The sequence below is a fragment of the Lontra canadensis genome, unplaced genomic scaffold, assembly GCF_010015895.1.
Source record: "Lontra canadensis isolate GAN:19392208 unplaced genomic scaffold, GSC_riverotter_1.0 scaffold15, whole genome shotgun sequence".
Classification (NCBI taxonomy): domain Eukaryota; kingdom Metazoa; phylum Chordata; class Mammalia; order Carnivora; family Mustelidae; genus Lontra; species Lontra canadensis.
The window spans coordinates 11859249-11881930 of record NW_022631009.1 but is presented as its reverse complement, the minus strand read 5'-3'; the positions used below and the strand labels follow the sequence as shown (position 1 = coordinate 11881930).

Below are 22682 nucleotides of genomic sequence, written 5' to 3'. Positions count from 1 at the left end.
GAATGAACTGGGCTTTGTTGGTTTAGCGTTGTTTCATTTTTAAGTTTTCAATTCATGTATAAGACAGATCATGTTATACGTATGACAAGCTGTTACTTGTGTGAATCCCAATACATTTACCCTTAGAAATAATAAATGGCCCTACATTGCCAGATCTGCTCAGATCAAGTCTACTTAACTCATAATACAGCTGAACTAGATCATAGCTCTAATAACAATGTGGCCAAGAGGTAGTACATGGTTGCACCTCACTCCCGAAACACAGAAGTGAAGAATTCGTGATATCTTTTCATTTGAAGCCATTTCTGACAAAGGACATAGATTATTTTTCTCTATTCCTAGCGAGGCTTCTTCCAGAGGTTAACTTGGTTAACTCTAAATTGTTCTTAAACCTTGGATCTTCCTGTGTTTAGCAATAAAAATCATTATAAAGATACACTGTACTAATATTTATAATAGAAAATATTTAAATGCTTCAGAGAGAGTCAAGTTTATTTTAACAGAAAAATGTAAAAAGCTGCTTCAGACTTGCTGGTTTCTCTATTAAGCAACTGACCCTGTTAAATGGTGATGATGGAGATTAAAAAATGTTATGATTTTCCAGAATATTAAAATGTATGATTTTGAAAGGAAGCACAATTCTCTAGAATAGAAAGATCAATAAAACAATCCATTAAAATTATCATCAGAATATCCTTTGCTCTCAAACATATCTATTCAAAACTGTCCCTGTGAGCTCCAAGGCTTTGTGTTGCTTGCTCAAGAAATGAATGTGACTTTATAAACTGCATTCAACCGTGGACAGCTGCTCATTAACAAAAAGCCATTACAGTCCAAGTCAAAACAGCAGGTCTAAAATTATGCTTGAGGAAAAAAACCATCCCTTTAGTGAAAAGCCAGAGAACTGGGTTATGGAGATTGGGAAGTACTGGGCTGTGTTTGCAAGGTCTCCCTGTCTGCCCCAACTACTGGGCAGAGACGGGAGGTCTGTTGACAAAACACTGCCCAGACCCACTGGGAGAACTCAGAGCAACAAAGCTTATAAAGGCTTTGACTTGGGAAATTAAATGGTGAGTTGGATGCTGATAAAAGTGAATAAACCGAGCTGGTGATTGGGGATTGGGCAGAGGAAAATCAGAGAATTTAAAGTAGGCAAAGCAGTCTGAACAAAGAGCAGGTAGAATTAACTGTAACACACTGAGTACCGGCAATTAAGAAAGCTCTTTCAGGGCGCCTGGGTGGCTCAGTGGTTAAAGCCTCTGCCTTCCGCTCAGGTCACAATCTCAGGGTCCTGGGATCGAGCTCCACATCGGGCTCTCGGCTCAGCAGGGAGCCTGCTTCCTCCTCACTCTCTGCCTGCCTCTCTGCCTACTTGTGATCTGTCTGTCAAATAAATAAATAAAATCTTAAAAAAAAAAAGAAATCTTTCATATACCAAGTCCATCCCTTATCCTCCTCCCACTTGACATTTGGTGGGCCCCATCCCCACCACACCCAAGCCTTGGGCAGAGGACTGGACTTCAAATTGCACACTCTCAAGAGGTGGTCCCCATGCAACATCCCACATTATTGGCATCTATGATCCCCAATTATGGAATTACTACTCAGTGACTAAAGATGATTTTAAATTATTTCATAGATACTTTTAAAGTAAACTAAGTTTGCAATCTTTGACAATTTTTGTCTTTTATTGTATTGGAAACAAGTATTCACTAACTAGCTGCTTCTAGAAAAATATATATACCTTTTGTTTTATTTCATTTGGATATGGCAAATTTAATAAAGAAAAGTGAAGAATAAAGAAGAAACAGTATCATAGGGATATAATAATTTGAAGCAAAGATACGTGTCTAAGAAAAAACATTTTGACAAGGTTTATGTCAAGATGTAGCCTATTTTGGATTATTGATTAGGGGAATCAAAACAATTTAGAGACGCTGAATTCTTAGAATTTAGGGGTTTGAAGAGTTTAAGGTTAGAACAGGTGTTTAAAATGCTGTAGAGGATTTAGTGGATTTAAGGAGGCATAACCCGGAATGGTGATGCAATAGCGCAGTGGTGGTAGTGGTGGTGGTAGTAGTACTCCTAGTACTTGTACTACTACTACTACTAGCAGTAGCTGTAGTAGTAGTAGTAGTACAGCAGCAGCAGCTGGGGTAATAGCTATTAATACCCGGTGCGTTGGCTATGTGCCAGGCTCTGCCCTAAAAGCTTTGAAAGGGTTAGCCATCCTGTTAAGTTGTGTTATTATGGTCCTCTTACTGATGAGGAAGCTGAGCTTTCCAGATGAAATAATGTATCCAAGCTTACACAGAATCATTCTAGAGGAAAAGTTGTAAACATTCTTTCTTCCCCTCTTGGAGATAAACAGGTCAATGAATAGAAGGGTGGTACAGATCGGAGTGCAGGGGTGGGTGGATACTAGAAAGTAAGTGGGTAGATGGAAGCCAGTCAGGGTGACAGGACAAAGATAGTTGTAGTCACAAAACAGAAAAACATGAGCAGCTTTCAGCCTCTGACCACACAAATTGTCGCAGACAGTTTTCTGAGAGCCCCTCGCCCACAAGCAAAGAACTCTGGCCTTTTCATAGCATACAGGATAAAAAAAAAGAGACTTCAAAATTCAGGCAAAGTCCTGAATTAAACTCAACGTTTCAGGGGTACCAGGGTGGCTCAGTGGGTTAAGCCTCTGCCTTCGGCTCAGGTCATGATCTCAAGGTCCTGGGATCCAGCCCCGAATCGGGCTCTCTGCTCAGCAGGGAGCCTGCTTCCCCCTCTCTCTGCCTGCCTGCCTACTTGTGATCTCTTGTCTGTCAAATAAATAAATAAAATCTTAAAAAAAAAAAACAAAACCCTCAACGTTTCGCACTCCTAAATTGGAGGAACGATTCTGGCCTACCGACAGCCACATCGTCCTAAGACGGCCGCAGATCCCTCATTTTCTGCAGTCTAAACACGGCCTTCCTTTGGTTCCACCGGGTAGGGGGAGTCTGTAGGTAGAAAGGAAAGGGGCATGGTTGGGGCGGAGGTACTCCGCACAGAAAGCAGGACGACAGGGAAGAAGCCCAAGCACTTTTCAAAAAAACAGCCGGCACAGCCTGCAACCTTCACAGAAAACCTACCCGTGACCGAGGCCCGGCACAGCCACGCCGGCCGCTGCTCGCCCCGCCCCCGGCGCTCATTGGCTTAGCCCAGTCGCCGGACCCGCGGTCTCTCGTCTATTGGGCCAGACAGGATCTGGGCGGGGTGCGGAAGTGAGGGCCTGGAGACCACCGAGAACCGCCTTCCAAGAGGGCGAAGTGGGAGGGGTCGAGGGAGGGTTTCCCGAGGAGGGGGCGGCCATGGCAGCTGCGCTGAGGCAACGGCGGCTGCGACGGAGCGCGCGCCCAGCTTTGAATGAGCGGGGCTAGCACTGAACAGGCGGAGCGCGAGCTCGAGGAAGCAATCGGCAGTGCGCGTGCGCGCGCCTTGTGTGCGCGCGCGGCCCGCGGCAGCTCGGAGCCTCCGCCGGGCGGGCGGGGAGGGGGAGGGGCAGGTGAGTGTGTGCGACTCGCGCGTGCCCGCGAGGGGCTTCCCTCCCCAACTGCCCCCGAACCCAACCTAGTCCTTGGGTGGGGTGGGGGGGTCTTCTGCCTTTCCCTGGTCAGCCCTCCTCTTCGCCCCGCACTTCCCGCCCTCCCACCTTTTCGCCCCTCCACCCGGTTGCTCCCTTCCTCAGCCGACTGCCACTCGGGGGTACTGTTTCCGGGTCGGGTGACCCTTGGGGTGAAGGAACTGCGCCTGGGAGCGGGCCCCGGGCGTGCAGCCCTCATCATGCCGCGCTCACGCGTGGGAGACACGCCTGTGGGACGCGGGCGCAGAAACCCTCCAGTCCCGGAATGGGCCTCCAGCAGGGAAATTTGCTTGTCCTTCCTGGCCCTCCTTCACAGGCCTTGCTCCTACCCAGATTTTTACAAAATCCAAATTCCAACCTACCCTGAGCCTACCTCCAGCGATTTAGAGCGCCGAGTGCATGGCGTCGGATTGTGTAACCTGAAAACGCTCTTGCCTTTTTTCTCATCTGTACAGTGGGTATGATTTTTTTTTTTTTTTTCCATCAGCCAATTTCAGGTGCGTAATCAGAAGTTAAAGCATTTTAGTTATGGGACTCTTGCCTTTTGAGTCATTCAGGAGACCTTAACTCTGCCCACCTAAGAGTCTCCGTGTCACATATTGAGGGCCTGACTTTGAGTGGCCAGAGTTGGTACCGTCCACTTTACAACCCGCTCCCACGTTCTCCTCTGAGTTCCCTTTCTCCTTGGCTTTTCACACAAGTGAGTTAAGGTAAATTTTATTTTTGGAGCCTTGTGATATTCCTTAATCAACTTGAGAGTTACAAACTGAATTTGAGGCTGCTCTGTACTGTGCTAAGTCATACGGTTTTTTTAAAATTTTCGTATTGAAAATTTTCAGAAATATATTTTTAGAATTTCAGCTATTGAAGACTGACTTACTGTAGTGTGCGCTAAAAGATTTTGGCTTGGCTTTTTTAATAAATTGTAATATAGTGACTCTGTTGAAAGGATCTCACCCGCAGTTCACAGGGAATTCCAAGGAAGAAAGATACATTTAATCTTGCAGCTTCCAAGTAAGGTAGTGTTTTTTGAAAATGTAGGTGAGTCTTCCTCACTTGACCTCACTGAGCTCTCATTCCTGTTGATTTCCTAGAGGTCATTTCTCCAACAGCCCTTAGGATAGGTTGCTTCGTAATTCGATCCTTTTTCTGCTATAGCTCAAGTTTTTGTATTTTCCTCCTAACTTTAAAGGAAATTTTCATTTGAAAATTAGGTTATATTAGTAATTCTCAGTTTCAGAAAGTATTTTGAAGTAACCAAAGTGCAAAGTAGCCTAAGATGCATACTGAAGTTGGCTACCTAGAGGGCATTCCAAAAATCAAACTGAGGCAAATGAGTATAAAATAAAAAGGTTTATCAAGGAGGATGGAGTGTGGGGAGAGCCTAGGCTTTGGGTCAGTCTCTTTATTTATTTATTTTTAAATGTTATTTATTTGTTTGACAGAGAGAGATCACAAGTAGTCAGGGAGGCAGGCAGAGAGGGGGAGAAGCAGGCTCCCTCCTGAGCAGAGAGCCCAATGTGGGGCTCAATCCCAGGACCCTGAGGTCATGTGCATCAATCTCTTTAAATCTTGGGTGACTAAATCTTCTGGAGCCTCACTGTCAGCCTCATTTATTAAACCGGTATAGTGGAACTTACCTCTTTTGTTCTTAGGATTCCAGTGATATGATAGAAGATACATTGTGTAGAACTATGTTTTGAACATACTGAGTGGTCAAGGAATGTTAATTTCCCTTCAACAAATAGCTGAGTACCTACTATGTGCTTGGCATTGGCTAAGACCTAGGCATACCAGACTGGTTGGGGCTCTGTCTCCTCACTCCCTTGCATTGTCACTAGCCTGTGACAACTGAGCAACAAACAAGGGTTTCTCTGTACTGGGTCAGTAGTTTTTCCCATTCCTCAGGGTAGCATCTGTTAGATAGTAGGTGCTAAAGATATATATGCTTGTTGAACTGAATTAGAACTGTGGGTCCCAAAGAATACTCCAGTCTGCAAACCAATGTAATTGGTAAAATCAGAAGTCTTGATAGCTAACTTGATTGCATTTTCCCCATTTCACTATAGCTGGTTGGAAAATTTAGTCTGGAAATTATAATATCATCACTGAATTAGTAAGAATGTTTATTGTTAGTGAGATGTTCTTGGCTTTTGTATTAAATAGACCCAGATTTAAATTTGAGTCATTGGTTGTGGGAACATGGAAACATGTACAAAGTAGAGAATTTAGGTGTGGTAAGAGAAAAATACTGGAATTAAGAAGACTTGATAGTAGGGGCACCTGGGTGACTTAGTCGATTAAGCGTCTGACTCTTGGTTTCTGCTTAAGTCCAAGATCTCATGCGTGGGTGGTGGGATCAAGCCCTGCATAGGGCTCTGTGGTCAGCAGGGACTCTGCTTGAAGATTCTCTCCCTCTGCCCCTTCCCACATTCATTCTCTCTCTCTCTCAAATAAATCAATATTAAAAAAAAAAAAAACAAAAAACAACCAACCAGCAAGAAGTAATAAAGGCTTATGCTAGGGAGATTGCAGTGGAAATAGGAAAGAATATGGTCAGTATTAGGAAATGGAATAAGGTCTTTTGACAGTTTGGACATAAGGGGCTAAGAGAAAGGAGAAGTCAAAATTGTTGCATTTTTTGAAACCTAGTAAACCGTTAATTGGGTTTTTTTTGGTCAGAAGTATTTAAGTTACTCAAATAGCGAAATTCTTAAATTTTTTTGGTTCATACCTTAAGAGTCACTTGTTTACGTCCTCTCAGTAAGTCAACTCCAAATACAGGCATTCAGTACATCATTGAACTCACGTGGAGCTGTAACCTCAATGTATGAGCATTTTGCTAAGGCAGCCTTTTGGAACTCTTACTGCAAAGAGTCTACTGGGCCTTTCTATATTTGTAATTCTAGAAATAAAGAGCTAGCTATGTGTTTCACACTTTGAAGGGAATGGCAGTAGTGGCTCCACAGAGTAGTTAGGATCAGGTACAAGAGTTAACTATGTTTCCTTGCTTTGTGTTTCTGTTTTGTTTATATATTTTTGTTTGAGCTTTTATATGAGGCATAACATACAAACAGTATATGTAGTATACTGGTATTGCTACTACTCAGACTGAAATATAGATCTATATGCCTATAGATGTAGGCATAAAGTTGTTTGTAATATTTTATCAGTAGCCTTTTAATATCTGTAGACTCTCTGGTAGTGTCACCTCTCTATGATATTGGCGTAATTCTGTTAGGGACTTAACATATTTTGAATTGTGCTTTTGATTTACTGACCCTTTTATCATTATGAAAGGACCATTTTTATGCCTGCTAATGTTTTCTCTGAAATCTGTTCTTTGACATTGGAATAGTCACTTCAGCTTCTTTTTGATTAGTGTTGGCATGGTATATTTTACCTATTCTTGTCCCCTCTGGTATTTGTTCCTCTTTACCTTGTTTTCTGTTCTTCCCTGCCTCCCCCCACTTTTCTGTTGACTATATTTTGTCTCTTTTGTAGTCTTATTAGTGTAACTGGAATTTGCCCCTTAGAGAATATGATTTAATTGATTTACTGGAGTTAGACTCAGATATCATTATTTCTGTAAAGGATCCCCATTATATGTGAACCACTGGACTAGATGATCTCTATTGTTACTTTCAAGTTAGCTTTGTGACTTTGGGCAAGTTATTTGACTTCTCTAAATTAAATTTCCTCATCACTAAAATGGGCATAATAAAATGTATCTATCTAAAAGTTAAAACTGTTTAACAATATTTTAAAGAATAGTGTTATGTTCATATGGTTCAAACTTCAAAAGGTACCAAAGACTCAATATATACTGTTTTATGCTTTTTTATATTTCATAGAAAATAATACATAAATAGGTAATTGAAGTTCAGTTTAAAATATTCTGAGAATATTTCAAAAAGGGTTTTTCCTCTCAACTACTGAAAACTTAAAAATCTTGTTTCTTGAATTGTCAATATGATTTACATTTTATTTTTATTTTTTTAAAAGATTTTATTTATTCATGAAAGAGAGAGAATGGCAGAGGGAGAAGCACATTCCCTGTTGAGCAGAGAGCCCGACAGTGGGGCTGGATCACAGGACCCTGGAATCATGACCTGAGCCAAAGGCAGACGATAACGACTGAGCCGCCCAGGTGCCCCATGATTTACATTTTAATTTTAAAATTTGCTGAGTCTGAGGTAACTGGGTGACTCAGTTGGCTGAGTGCCTGACTCTTGATTTTGACCCAGGTCAATGATGTTAGGGTTGTGAGATCAAACAGAGTCTGCTTGAGATTCTTTCTCTCCCTCTGCTTCTCCCCACCCCTTTTTCACAGGCGCTCTCACTCTCTCAAATAAACAAATAAAATCCTTAAGATAAAATAAAATTTACATGTTATATTTGTGGTTTCTAAAGAAAAGTAAAAAAGTCTGATTTTCACAGCTCATAATAGGACTTTTTAGCTTGGGAATGGGAATTTAGATTATGAAATCAGAATGGGATTATAGAGTGTATTATTTAGAATGGGAATACAGCTTATGAAATCAGCTCAGTGCATTTATTTTTGTGCTTTTTCCACAGGATTTGATCCCCACCATGGCTATCACACAGTTTCGGTTATTTAAAGTTTGCACCTGCCTTGCAACAGTATTCTCATTCCTAAAGAGGTTAATATGCAGGTAAACAAATTTTATGTTCAAATTGACTTGTTTATCTTCTTGCTGGTTTTGGATGCCTTCATAATTACAAAAAGGCAGTTCAAACTATATTTAAGCTAAATAACTTGATTATAGTATTTATTCATTACTCTCTGATATTTTGTTTTGTGTATTTCCTCTATTTCATATCTAGAAAGTAGAGTTTCACTTCTTTTCATTTTTTTTGAATTCTTACATCTTTAATTAAAATCATATTCTTATTCCTATAGAATTTCAGAAAAATCAAATCTCTTTCATTGTAATAAGACAGTTTTTACATATATAATTATTTCAGAATTATTTCAGAATTATTTCATAATTATTACCAGAATGTTTTAAGATGGTTAGGTGGAATTAGGAATAAATATTTCTTTATATAGTATAATATGAATGTTGTTTTTATATTTTAAAAAATAACTTGAGCAGAAAAACCTCACACAAAATAGATTTTTTTTTTTGTCTCTTAAAAAATATTCCAGAATGTGGAATGTGGAATATGTAGTCCTAGTCAGATAAGTTATTCTGCTTCTTCAGTAAGTCATCCGAAGATTTGAATTCCTTCTGTTTTTGTCACACAACTATACCCTAGAGCTATAGTTCCGTACTGTACCCTAGAGCTATGTGCTGAGGCACTACAGGGGTTCACATTAAACTCACAGGGGTATCATCAGGATTTTTTTTTTAATTTCTAGCAAAACACAGTGAATGGGATAATCAACATCTGTTAAACGTTGCACAAACTGCTAGATCAAGGTAGTTCACGTTTGTAACATTAGATCATGCAGCATTACTTTGGCAGATATTCTTGAATGTTTGAGATAAGTTTTTGTTTACTTGTATTTTTGGTGACCTGTCTTTGCAAAGCTAGCATTTAGGTTGTAATTAAAGCAAGTACTGAACCTAAAATTAATGTGAAACAGAAAATGAGGACGGTAGTACCCAATCTGATTTTGAGTTTTGAGGAACCGTGCAGTATCCAGTAGCCCCACACATGTGTGCCATTAATGATTGTGGTTCTTTAAGAATGAAATAAAAATATTATTTTTCTTTATATGTAGTAGTTTTGCAAATGGCTACTGTGTAGTTAGGACATAAGTATTAAACTGTTTGGGTGTAACTATGTAATCAGTGAAACTGTTAGGTATTTGCTTTGGCCAGGGGTACTGTGAAAAAAAAAAAAAAAAGTACTGACACACAGAGTAGGGTATAGTAAAAGAGGAAGTAGAAGGCTGTCAGCTCTCTTTTTTAGCAGCCCTGATTTAGAAGTTACACACAAACACTTCTCAGCTTACTGTCCAGAGCTTAGTCATATGGCCATCTAGCTTCAAAGGAGGCCAGGAAATACATGCTCTGGCTAAGTAGCCCTTTATAACTATTAAAACTCTGAGGATTAAGGACATTTATTGTTAGAAGTAGAGTGATTTGGGATTTTCCAAAAAGTAGGGCCATAGTATGGCAAAGGGAATGAGTAGATGAAATAGAATGAAGATGACCACTGGAGGAAGAAAGGTCAAGAAAAATACAGAAAATTTAGGTTATTGAACTTATCCAGGAATAGGACAGGATTTGGGGAGTAGGGAAAATAGTGAACTAAGTGCTCAGATCAGCAGTGTGGGAAGAAATGGCCAGAAAGATAAGCTAGGATAAGAATGGGTGTTAATTGCCAGGAGGCTGGAGGTTAACAAAGATAAATTATGGGTATTTTTCTCTTCACATATGTATTTTCTAAAACTAAAATATTTTTGGAAAAAGAATGCATTTGATTTTTAAAAAATTTAAGGACAGTAGTTGCCACACTATAAATTTCACAATAATATATTTAGGATTGATTGTATGTTCACTTTAAAAAAGAAAACTGATTCGTTGTTAGAGTAACTTTTCTTACGTGTCAAAGGGAACCTAGATCATGTGCTCTAAAAGTATCACATCTACATCATAAATTTAGTGGTAGATTGTATTTTCTATTTATCCTTTAAATAAAATATGATTTCTAATCTTGTAGTAAAAATAACTACCTTGCCAGTTTGCTCTAAGTAGATGCTGTATAAATTATCTGAAATGAAGCAAGTGAATAATCATTTATAATAGCTACCATTTTTTTAGTGTCATTTTATATACCGGTCAGTGCTAGTGTGTAGCTGCTTTAAATATGTCACTTAGTTAAATCCTTACAACAACTCTACAAAATTAGGTTTGAATACCTACATTTTGCAGGTGAGGATATTGAAACTAAGAGGCTAGTTGATTCCTACTAGACTCATAATTAGTAGAAGTTAACTTTTAAAACTATGGTTTACATGGTTTCTATGCTCTTAGCACCTGAGTTATGATACCTATTTGATATGATACCTACCAATCCTTATCAATTAATTACAGTTTAGTTCAACCCAGTGATTTTCAAACTTTTTAATAGTTTGATCGGTAATCTTACCAAAAAACTACATCAGTATAACAAACAAAAGCCAAGCCATCCTGGTTAAAACGGCATCGGTGGGGACGCCTGAGCGGCTCAGTTGGCTGAGCATCCAGCTCTTGGTTTGGCTCAGGTCATGATCTCATGGGTCACGGGACCGAGCTCCATGGCGAGTCTGCTTAATGATTCTCCCCCTCTGCTCCTACCCCTGCTTGTGGGCTCGAGTGTGTTCTCTCTCTCTCTCAAATACTCTTAAAAAAAAAAAAAAAAGGGTAAGTGTCCCAGAGCTTCACCAACAGAGTGTGGTTTAAAGGAATATAGTTTGAAATCACTTTGCATTTTTGTTTTTATTTTTATATTCTCCCTGAGTGTATCTATAATTCTGAGTCCTAAGCCAAAAAGCAGTTTTGTTGTCCTTCCCAAGATTTTAAACACATTTAAAAAATATTTGATGCATGCCTTTTCTTTTCATATGTTAATGAGCAACTCTTAATTATTAAAATAAATAATTGTAAAATTATAAAAGATCTTCTTTTATAAACCTCCAGTTACTGTCCATTGTGCTTCTACCTGACTTGTTTGGGTAATTATTGAAATAAGTTATTTCATTTTTATTTTAGATCTGGCAGAGGACGGAAATTAAGTGGAGACCAAATAACTCTGCCAACTACAGTTGATTATTCATCAGTTCCTAAACAGGTAATTTTTTTTTTTTTTTTAAGTTTGAATAAGTGTTCCAGAACCATGGTTTTCAAACTGGACTGCAGATCATTAATTAATATGTCATGAAGTTAATTTGGTAGTCAGGTCAGGCTTTTGCTGTTGTTACATTTTTTAATGCTAAAATTTTTTTTGGTTCTTCATAGTATTTTCTATTTACTTTGCTGAAATTTCCTATTTTATTTTTCCATAGATTTGATTCAAGAGTGTTTGCTTTTGCTTGTAAAGTATTTTTATAACTATTTTAAAGTCTTAGATAATTATAACATTTATATTATTCCGTGTGAGTTGATATTTACTGATTGTTTATGGAATAAACATGGACATTTTGAAGATTATATTTAAGACTCTGTCTTATATAAATTCTATCAAGAATGTTTTTTTTGTTTTGTTTTTTATTTAAGTCAGGCAATCAACCCAATTAGGCTTAGGATGCAAGTTTCAATGTTCTTTCTTGGACTATAGTTCTAAATGTCAGTTCAGGTTTTAAAGCATTTGCTTTTGTTTCATTTTTTTGTTTTTAATGTCTAACTTCTAGTAAAAGTGTTTTTATAAACTTTTGATCTAGTTTTGGTATGTTCTATAAAATTTATGTTTTTCTGTTGGTCAAAAAATTTGAAAACCAGAATTTTAGAAAGCCTGTTTTTCTAATGAATGAGATATTGATTAGGTTACCCCTTTATGGTTGACACTGTTGATGGATTCAATGTAGACTGATGTTGAAGAGTGGACTTCCTGGGATGAAGACGCCCCCACAAGTGTAAAGATTGAAGGAGGCAATGGGAATGTAGCAACACAGCAAAATGCTTTGGAACAACTGGAACCTGACTATTTTAAGGACATGACACCAACTATAAGGAAAACTCAGAAAGTATGTAAAAGATTTGTGGTTTGGGAGGTTAAATAATTAAACTGCTTTTCAGCTTCCTATATTTAAATCAGACAGTACAATTAGTATTTCTGAGAAATCCTATTTCTGATAATCAGTTTGTTGTGTTTTCTAACATATTAAACAAGCTTACATATTCAAGTGACCTAGACGTAGATCTAGTAAGTTGCACCCCCAAGTCTTTTAAAGTTATATATGCATTTACTGAAATCCAACCATAGACCAGATTCTAGACTGCAGTTTCTGCTATAGAGACTAAGCTGATTAAGATAAAGTTCTGACCTGAAAAGAGTTCCCAGTTTAGTGATGCCTACAAACTGGTAAGTGTAGTTTCCATTATTGATAATCATTATAAAATGATGCAGGACTCTCAGAACAGAATAATTGTTGTGGGCTTATGATAGTCATCCATACTTTACTTAATCCCTTTTGAATTGGGTCTGGAAGATCAATTAAAGGTGGAGGGAATTATTGGGAAAAGAATAGTGACTGAATATTTTCCTTTCTTTTTATCAAAAATAGTACATGTATTTTTTAAAAAAATATTTAAATCAAAGAATAGAAGAGCTTATAATGAGAAGCAAAGGACTTCTGCCCCATCATTCCCCTTGGACACTTCTAATTCTCAGAAGCAACCACTGATAACTTTTCCTGTTTAGGCTTATAATGTTTTTTAAAATCATATCTATATGTAATATGCTTATGTTGCTATGCCTTGATTTGCTAATCACAGACATTGTCCATTGATTTCATACTGTGGTAGATGGGGGTTTATTTCATACTACCCTCGCTGCCCTTCCCCCTCTTCCTAACATTATGATGTTGTTATTCCAGTCTACCTCACTAGTCACCCTGCTATTTAAAAACAAACAAAACAAAATAAAACAAAAACAAACTAATAAAAAAGCATGCTTAGGGTTCCATTTCTTGTTCAGTCATGCATAGAAAATATTTCTTAAAAATGCAGTTTATAAAATGAGGACATTATTTATTCCACCATTCCTTAATAGGGTTTCTTACCCACTTCTGCCTCCCCACCAGTTTCAGCTATTAATTTGTTTTTATAATTTCAAGGCTGATAACGTTTACATTCTGTACTCAGGATTTTGTCAATTTGTTCAAATGTCTCAGTGCTAAAGAGCATAAAATTGTGTATTTTTCAAGGAGTTTGTGTGTATTACTAGATGAATACCTTATATTTTGGAAGTAATTGCTGTCTTAAGAGGAACCTAGAATATTACAATAGTACCTTAATAAATTAGTTAGACTGAAAATGTTTTTAAGCTACAAAGTTACCACTGCTGCCTTGAAAGAGCAAATGGATTCATAGATAACCATATGAAGAGAGCGGCCATATTTTGTAGGATGTGACATGTGTTCTTATTTAATATGGTGACTAAAAGTGTGAACTTATATTTTGTGGGTCTAGAGAGAGAAGAGGAAAATTTGTTTTTTTTTTTTTTTTTAGAAAAAGGAAGATGGAATTTTTCTTAGTATGTAAGTGATTTGTGTGACAATTGCCTAGGAATTTTGATAGTCTTTACAGACTTAAAAAAAAATCTTAACATTATAAATTTTAAAAGAAGAAAGGTAGGGCATATTTGAAATAATTACAGAATACTTTGGTCACTTAATTATCTTGTCTATTTTTATATAATGCATAAAATATTCCTATGATTCTATTTCAATTATCTTTCAGATCATTATTAAGAAGAGGGAACCATTAAATTTTGGCATCCCAGATGGTAGCACAGGTTTCTCTAGTAGATTAGCAGCTACACAGGATATGCCTTTCATTCATCAATCTGTAAGTATGTTAATAATATATAGGCAAGGGTTTGTTTTGTTTCCTTGAAAGAAGAAAATCAAAGTGAACATTATATTTGTACTTCTGTGCTTCATAACAGGCTTGGCAGATGAGAGACGTTAATCTTGAGTTTTGCCAGTCTTATCCTTTTAAGAGATTGTAAATTACATCAGCTACTAATATCAGAGTCCCACTGTACACATAAAAGATAAATACAGTATGTTACTTAACAAATGTGACCTTTAGGTGCACCTGGGTGGCTCAATTCGTTGAGTGCCTGACTCTTGATTTTGGTCCAGGTCATGATCTCAGGGTTGTGAGATTGAGCCCACCTTGGGCTTCGCGCTGGGCATGGAACCTGCTGAAGATTCTCCCTCTCCTTTTCCTTCTGCCCTTCTCCTTTTTGCCTCTGTGTGCACCTGCATGCTTTCTCTCTTTCCCTCTTTAAAAGAAAATAATTTTTTTTTAAAAAGTGACCTTTAAAGAGATTACCACTGAAATTTAAACTTAAAAGCAGGGTATTTTTAAGTGAGTCATGAATTGTTTCCCTAGTAGGTTATACTTACATTTAAAGTATATTTTGACTTGTAGTAGGTTTGATTTAAATGCATCAATTTGAAGGACAAAAGTAGTGTAATCAACATTGGAAGTATCTCAGAATCAGCTTTGAATTTTCTTAAAAACACCTATGTCCAGGGTCACTTGGGTGGCTCGGTCTGTTGAGCATCTGCCTTAGGCTCAGGTCATCATCTCTGGGTCCTGGGATGGAGCCCTGCATCTGGCTCCCTGCTTGGCGGGGAGTCTGCTTCTCCCCACTGTTTGTGCGTGCTCTCTCTCTCTCTCTCTCTCCCTGTCTCGCTCTCAAATAAATAAAATATTTAAAAAGAAAACTTTCAGTCTGGCACTCCAGATAGTCATAATGATCATCAAAGAACTCTCCATAACTTAAAAAAAAAAACCTACAATGTTCAGACTTCTCTGCGGATCTAAGCTTAAGTATGTTTTGATTGCAAGATTATTGATTAATAATTGTTGACTAATTTATTATGTTATTATTATATAACAGCCCCACAGCTAGTGGCTTAAAACAATCAACATTCTTTATCTCATATAGTTTCTATGGATGGTTTATGTATGTTTTTAATTCATTGGTCAAAAATGATTCCTACTAATGCGAGACAGGGTGCTCGGTGCTAGTACTATAGTGGAAAGTGAGAAAAACAGGCAGAGTCCTTGCTTCAAAAAAATGCATTCTAGTGGGGAAAGTGCAGTCTTAAATAAATGATCATCCGTAAATAATGGAAATTTTGGTAACTCCTCTGCATTTATTTATTTTTATTGAAGATTTGATTTATGTATTTGAGAGGACAGAGAGAGCATGAGTGGAGAGAGTGTGGGGCTCCATCCCAGGACCTTGAGATCATGACCTGAGCCAAAGACAGACACTTAACCAACTGAGCCACCCAGGTGCCCCTCCTCCTGTGCATTTACATTATGCTATGAGAACACAATAGCACCATAGATATTCCTCTAAAGTAGCACAGCGTGTTTAATTTTTTATTTCATATTTCTAAATTTTCTACTTTATTCATATGTGTTTGATCCTAATTGATAAAGCGGTTCAGACTTACCCAGTGAATTAGTAAATGTTTCCCACTTACTTACAAGTTTTTATAACACCAGTATAGCTTATGAAGTTGTAAATATATACCTCCTTACAGAGTTGAAAGGGTAAATAGGATAGATGGAGAATGTCTTCAGTGCTATTTTCACGTATTTTCCTCTCAGCAGATGAAATAAGGGGCATTGCTTAGGCGAGAATGGTAATCTACCGCACATTGTGCTCTACTCTAAAAATATCTTACCACCCATTCTACCAATTAGTTTCTTCTTTTAAATTCCATATTCTGGTTTGTTTTTTTTCTGGAGTTTAATCATTCGTGTTGTTGTAATAGCTTTTTATACTAAGGATATTAACTTTTTTCTGTTGTCTTTTATAATTTTTTGATTTGTTGTTGGCTTTATAATTTGGTTTGGATATTTTGACAGGCCGATGTGTTTAGGTTTTTTTTTTTTTCTTTTATAAGTAAGTTCCATGCCCAGCGTGGAGTCCGTGTGGTGCTTGAACTCACAACCCTGAGATCAAGACCTGAGCTGCGATTAAGAGTTGGACACTTGGGGTGCCTGGGTGGCTCAGTGGGTTAAAGCCTCTGCCTTCAGCTCAGTTCATGATCCCAGGGTCGTGGGATCAAGCCCCACATCGGGCGCTCTGCTCAGCAGGAGCCTGCTTCCACCTCTCTCTCTCTCTCTCTGCCTGCCTCTCTGCCTACTTGTGATCTCTCTCTGTCATATAAATAAATAAAAATCTTCAAAAAAAAATACATAAAATGTTTAAAAAAAAAAAAAAGAGTTGGACACTTAACCAGCTGAGCCACCCAGGTGCCCTGTGTTTAGTTTTTATGTAGCAGCCCTACCTATCTTATCCTTTAAAACTTTTTAATTTGAAAGGCCATCTCTACTAAAGGATCAGATATCACTCTCTTTGTGGTTTTAGTTCACTTTTTTTATGTCTAAATGTTTTGATTACAGAAAGTCAAACACCTCAGTGGAAAAATGGATACATTGACAAATAAGAAATAGACTTAGCCTAATAACATGAAGAAAAGTTTGATCTTATTACTTCTCAAAGAAATCCAAAGTAAAATAACAGTACATCATTATCAAATCTTAACCAATTAGCAAAGAGGAAAGAAGACTATTACCAGTATTGACAAAGGTACAGGGAAGGAAGACTTGTACCTGTTCCTGTCAGTAGGATAAGTTGGTATAGGTTTTTAAGAGGGTCATTTGAATTTTGGTTCAGTGGCTTGAAAAAAATTTTTTTATTTGATTTTGGTATTCTACTTTTAGAGACTTATATTAAAGAGATTATCAGAAATACACTAGAAAGTTTTAACAGAGAATGGTATTACGTTTATGGTTAGGAGGAGAAAACCACACATTTTATTTCAGTTTTAAGTATAAGTGCTCAAAAGTATACTAAATCTATTCATAGATTGGTGCCACTTATTTTATGCTCATAGTCACTTCCGTACCTAACTAAACACTCCAGAATGAGCATTTTTATTGGTTTGTGGAAGAAAAAGTGAACTTTCAGAGGTCCAGCCTGGGAGATATTGGAAAGTATAATGGAAGAAGTAGTGAAAGGCCAGACTACTGGGGTCAGGTAAGTAGGACAGGCCAAAAAAAAAAAAAAAACAAACAAAAAAAAAACTCACTATATGGAATTACTCTGGTGAAGAGTAAATTTTGTCCAGTTTGTTGTTTTGCCTTAGGCCCACCTAGTAAGAACCACTGAAAAATCTATAAATCACTTATGCTTACATGAAAATGGCTGTGCTAATTTGGAAACTTCAGGTGCTGTGGTTCATCTTTGCACCGAGTAGTTCGGCATCTCCAATTCCATCTGTAGTCAGTCTCTTCTCTTGCCCCCACCCCTACCCTCTCCTCTCACTGAAAGGAGAGAAATGGGAAGAAGAAACTTCCTATTCTTGTCCATTCCCACTTAAAGTAGGCAGAAAAAAACAACCATTATAAAACATAAAATAGGAAGAAAGCTGGACCTGCCCAGGACCGTTGAGTACTGGAAGTCACGTGTCCCCGGAAACAGCTCAGTTCCAGGCAGACCCAGCGCCTGGTCATCCAGGCCTTATATAGGACGTGAAGAAGACACAGAGGAGTGACGAGGTCTGACCCATGTTGTAAAAGACACTCCCCTGGACTGCTAAGTGGAGAAAGAGGAGCTCTTTACTATCATAATTTTGTTTTGTACTTTGTTGTAGCCTGAGTTAGGTGACTTAGATACCTGGCAGGAAAATACCAACGCATGGGAAGAAGAAGAAGATGCGGCCTGGCAAGCAGAAGAAGTTCTGAGGTATTTTAGTCATACTTACATTGCAGCTTGAGTAGAAGAACTCAATTTGTTCATGTGGCATTTGAGGTCAGGAAAGCTAATTATGCCAAAAGTTGTATTTTTCTTCATTCTTTCTCACTCAAGCTTAGGTAATAGAAGATTTTTTTAAAAATTTCAGACTGTATATACTATTTTATATGATTAAAACGTCACAGAAACCAAGAATTTAAAGTTTTAGAGGAACAAAAGAGTAATAAGATTAATGGCAAATGAGATCTTCTATATTTATACATCATATCATATTATTTGCTTTGTATTATGTTCCCTGTAAAGCATAGTTATCTCTTGAAACATGAGCCACCACTATATATTCCTCTAGATCAGAACTTATACCTCTATTTTTGTTTCCCTGTGGCCTAGAATAGTACCCAGCACTGCACATTCAAATGGAAATAACTTACATAGCACTCTACAATTGTATATATAGTTCAATTGATGCGCTCATAAAGCCCTACAAGGTAAATAATTATGTCAGGTCCTATCCATTCTACCGAGAAGAAAATATTATTCCTGAGGTCTTCAAGTTTGTTTTTTTGGTGTTATGTTCTTTTTTCTTTGTTTTTGTGAGCAATAAACTTAATTCTTGTTACTGTTGCATTAGGTCAAAGAGTAAACAGAGTATTTACCCTAACAAAGTTTGTGACCATCATCACTGGTGATATTTAAATGTATCTAAATCATTTTTTATTTTTAAAGATGAAACACAGTGATGTAAGTTTTTTTTTTAAAGATTGTTTCTATAATAGGGATAGAAAATAAATAACAAAACAATCTGATTTCATTTTTGTATTTTGCCTTGTCTTCATCAATTAACTATAATTACCTTGAAGAGCCAGCAGAGGGTGTAGTTGAGTTATGGCTGACCTTTTTTTTTTTTTTTTTTTTTGGTCTTATCCTTCCTATTTTCAGCTTTTTTTGAATAAGGTTGTGTCACATTTTAACAGTCAGTAAAGTTATGAGAGCTTTAAATATTTAGTTTTTATTTAATCATTATTCACTGTGAAAGGAGTACTTTGAAAATTGTAAACAGCAACATTTATGTTGCATGGGTCATCAAAAAAAGATCCATTTCTTTTATTCTTTTGGATAAATCATAGATATAGAAGTCCAAGTGTTTTAGAACATTTTGGGGGGTTCTAGTGATTTTTTGTGTCATTAACCATAGGATAAGGGAGGGGTCTGTTCATTCTGAATCCATTCATCTTAACAACAGCACTACAAAGTTGATGAGTTCACAAGTATCTTAATACTCACTGTACCAAAACATTTTTTCCATGCTACTTTCTTGCACTCTGAACGAAACAAGACAAAAACTAAAAACAAAACCCTAAACCTAGTGCTCCGTGTTACATGACAGCTTGGGAGAGGGAGCTTATCAGTCATTAATACACATGCTTCCTGCTACCACTTGCATAAGTTAGAGTCAAAGAGACGGGGAAGACTCGTGTGCTGTTACTGCCCCCAGAAGAACACTGCGACGTTTCCAAGTGTAGTCATGCTCCGTATCCTCTCACTCAGTCTGTTTCCCATTGCCACTTTAATACTGCCCAGTACTGGAATCAGTAAAGTTAAGGAAGGAGATTCTGATACTTCAGTGATTCCAGGTGTATATCTGGAGAGGGAAAAACAGATTTTGTCTGTAGTCATCTCTAAATTCCCTCATTTTCCAGGAACATTAACTGTTGGTGTTTATACTTTACCTAGTGACCCGGTGAAAGCTTGGAGATCTTGTTTGTCTGTAAGCTAGCCTGCTCTTGATAATTTTTTTCCTAGCTCCCTTTTGTCACCAGCATTTTGACTTTTGGGGGCAGATTATCAGTTTTTCTAGGAAGTGATCAGAGCTAGTGAAAAGTAGATTTCTTTTAACCTATTCTTGGTGAATGTGAAAACACTGCCTAAAATAAGTCTCTCCACTTCTTGAAATTTGGTCACAGGCACCTCTGCTCATTGCACTTATGATGAGAATGGCATATACATTTTGCTCGCCAGAGCTTGCTTTGAGCTGTCCCATACATAGCTAATCCACACTGGATTTTTCTGTTTTATAACCTGATGTTGCCCATCCCATGTACAACTGTGACCTGAGGAAGCTTCCGTCCTCAACCTTATATGCTTCTTCACTTACTTTCTCATATTTTAAGCCTCAGATCCAGGACCAGCTTCTGTTCTTTGTCCTATCTCGTCACCCCTGCTACTCCCATTCCCCACACAGGTTGATCAGTAACAGAAGAGAGGCTAGTGGTTCTAGCTCGTGGAGTCAGGGAGGGGCTGGGGAGGAGGGAAGGATCTCATAATGTGTAATCGGCAAGTACCCACCGTTCTGCCCCTTCCTCAGGAGAGCTGGCCAAATGCTAATCCTTAAATAGATTTCTAGCTTCCAGTTGGGAGGCTTGTGCTGCTTTTCTGTTTTCTTTGGGCATTGTGTTCTGCACATCTTGTGTTCTTGACTTCCTTTAGCAGAGTTTTTCTAACGATTATAATAACAGGAGATTTAGTCCTCAACATCAGAATGGTTTCTCAACATCTTTTCAGAATGGTATCAGAAAGGTATAGTCCAATGGAGGTAGTGTTTTAGTGAAAATAATCCGAAGTAGAGGGATTAGAGGATGTGGGTTCTTCTCCTTGTACTTAATCTTGTGACTTTGGATAAGTCACTTAGCCTTTGAGTCTCATTTTACTTTTTGTAACATAGAGACAATACTCTTTTATCGTGTAAGTCCTGTTCTAAGGATTAAAAGAAATACCATTTTGGAAAATCTGAAATTTTCCAAACAGTGAGAAGGAAGATGTGATGTTGGTAAAAAGGCACTGCTATTTCTGTCTGGAATTTATTCTCCATTTTACCTGTGTGGTATTTCCTAAAAGTAAAACTAGGAATATATTTTGTTCAGGCAGCAAAAGATAGCAGACAGAGAAAAGAGAGCAGCAGAACAACAAAGGAAGAAAATGGAGAAGGAGGCACAGCGGCTAATGAAAAAGGAACAGAGCAAAATTGGCGTGAAGCTTTCATAACGGATGTCCTTCCCGCGCCATAGCGCCGGTGGAGAGATACGAGCTCCGCAATTCAAGCACCATTTATATGGATTTAAGACTGTTTTCAGAATACAAACACATTGCTTGATTTTATTGCATTCATCAGACCATCTAGGAGACCAGGATTCTCTCAAAGTACCTTGAGCTCTTGTGATTGAGACTCAAAAAAACAAAGACCTATGAGGCAATATTTTTTTCAACATGCTCCAAGTGTACGACACTTGTTTGCTGTAGAGAAATTATTACAAATGGAATATACCAGTACCTCTTCTAGCTAGTGTTTCTAGCTAAATAAATGGGTGTAAATAATTTTATGGTGGGAAAGAACTCTGCTCTCTATAATGCTTTCCTTCATTGTGCATAATGATAAAATAAATAATTTTAAATATTCCTTTGTTTCCATGATTATCTGACCTAATTCAGACAAACTGGCAGGGCTTTAACCTCTTTATTTTTGTTTTCAGAAGCTGGTATTGGCATACATTTCTTCTAGTCTGAACTGGTATTGTTTACGTTTAATATGACATTAAGGAATTTGATGACTTTGCTTTTTAAGAAAATGACATTAAATGCAATAATTTTATTTATCATCAAGATTTTATACATCATTGTTTTCTTTTAGATGGTGTTGTAATGGTATACATATTTGTAATTTATACTGCATGTATAAACATTGAAAATCAGCAAAAATGACAAATTTGTTTTGCGTTATTATAATTTGTGACTTTTAGAAAATTAGCATTAGTAGTTTTTTCCTTTAGTTGTAGATTTTAAGATGTTACAGTGTTTTAAGTACCTTAGTCCCTTCCCCCACAAAAGCCACTAATTTACAAACACAGAAAGCCTTTGGTTCTAATATTTTAAAGCTTTCAGATGATTACTCTGCCAGTTTTATATATCTGACATAATGCAGTTTACTGTGTTGTTGGCTAAGATAATACTGATTCATTACATTTTGAATTGAGAGAGGAATAATATTTTTATTTTGGGTTGTTGACTGGCTCTAAAATATTTTGAAGGAAATAGATACACACTGTATTCACAGGAGAATAATAGATTTGATAGTTTAAATCCCATTAATTTTTTCTCCATGATTAAAATACATTCAGACTGATTTTCTATGACTTTAGAATTTTTAAAGATTTTTACTTTCATAAAAGTTGTTGCCCAAAGTTAACTTTCTGTGGGTTTTTTTTGTGTCGTAGATACTCTGCAGGCTAACTACTGCTGATATGTTTGAATTAAAATATTTCATAGTAAAATCATAACCTGTACAGTGAGATCACCCTAAGTCCTTAGCCTAAGCTCCTAGACTAAATGTGATTGTAGAATCCAGTTGACGTTTAACTTTGGTAAAAATCTGCTTTTTATAGTCCCAAGCCACATTTTCAGTTATCATGTTTATTAGAGTTTCTGCCAATAAACTTCCAATTAAATAGAATTAGACTCAAATTTTTAGTAACAAATATATTCCCTTCCCTTATTTGTATTTATTTATTTTTAGCTATGGAATGCTACATGATTTCTCTAAATTTGGGAT

The 22682-nt window shown here is 37.3% G+C and overlaps 1 protein-coding gene across 2 annotated transcripts; it reads left to right on the top strand.

Annotated features, from left to right (window-relative positions):
- Window positions 1–3327: 3327 nt before the first annotated feature.
- Window positions 3328–21142, top strand: EBAG9 (estrogen receptor binding site associated antigen 9). 2 transcript variants are annotated; one of them, XM_032858462.1, is made up of 7 exons: window positions 3328–3535; window positions 8192–8289; window positions 11341–11419; window positions 12153–12311; window positions 14029–14136; window positions 17979–18070; window positions 21001–21142. In XM_032858462.1, the coding sequence occupies exons 2-7, from the start codon at window positions 8207–8209 to the stop codon at window positions 21119–21121; spliced, it is 642 nt and encodes a 213-aa protein (XP_032714353.1). In that variant the 5' UTR covers window positions 3328–3535; window positions 8192–8206; the 3' UTR covers window positions 21122–21142. The 2 variants fall into 2 exon arrangements, with proteins under 2 accessions (XP_032714353.1, XP_032714354.1); XM_032858463.1 differs by lacking the exon at window positions 3328–3535 and adding an exon at window positions 4094–4110.
- The last annotated feature ends 1540 nt before the right edge of the window (window positions 21143–22682 follow it).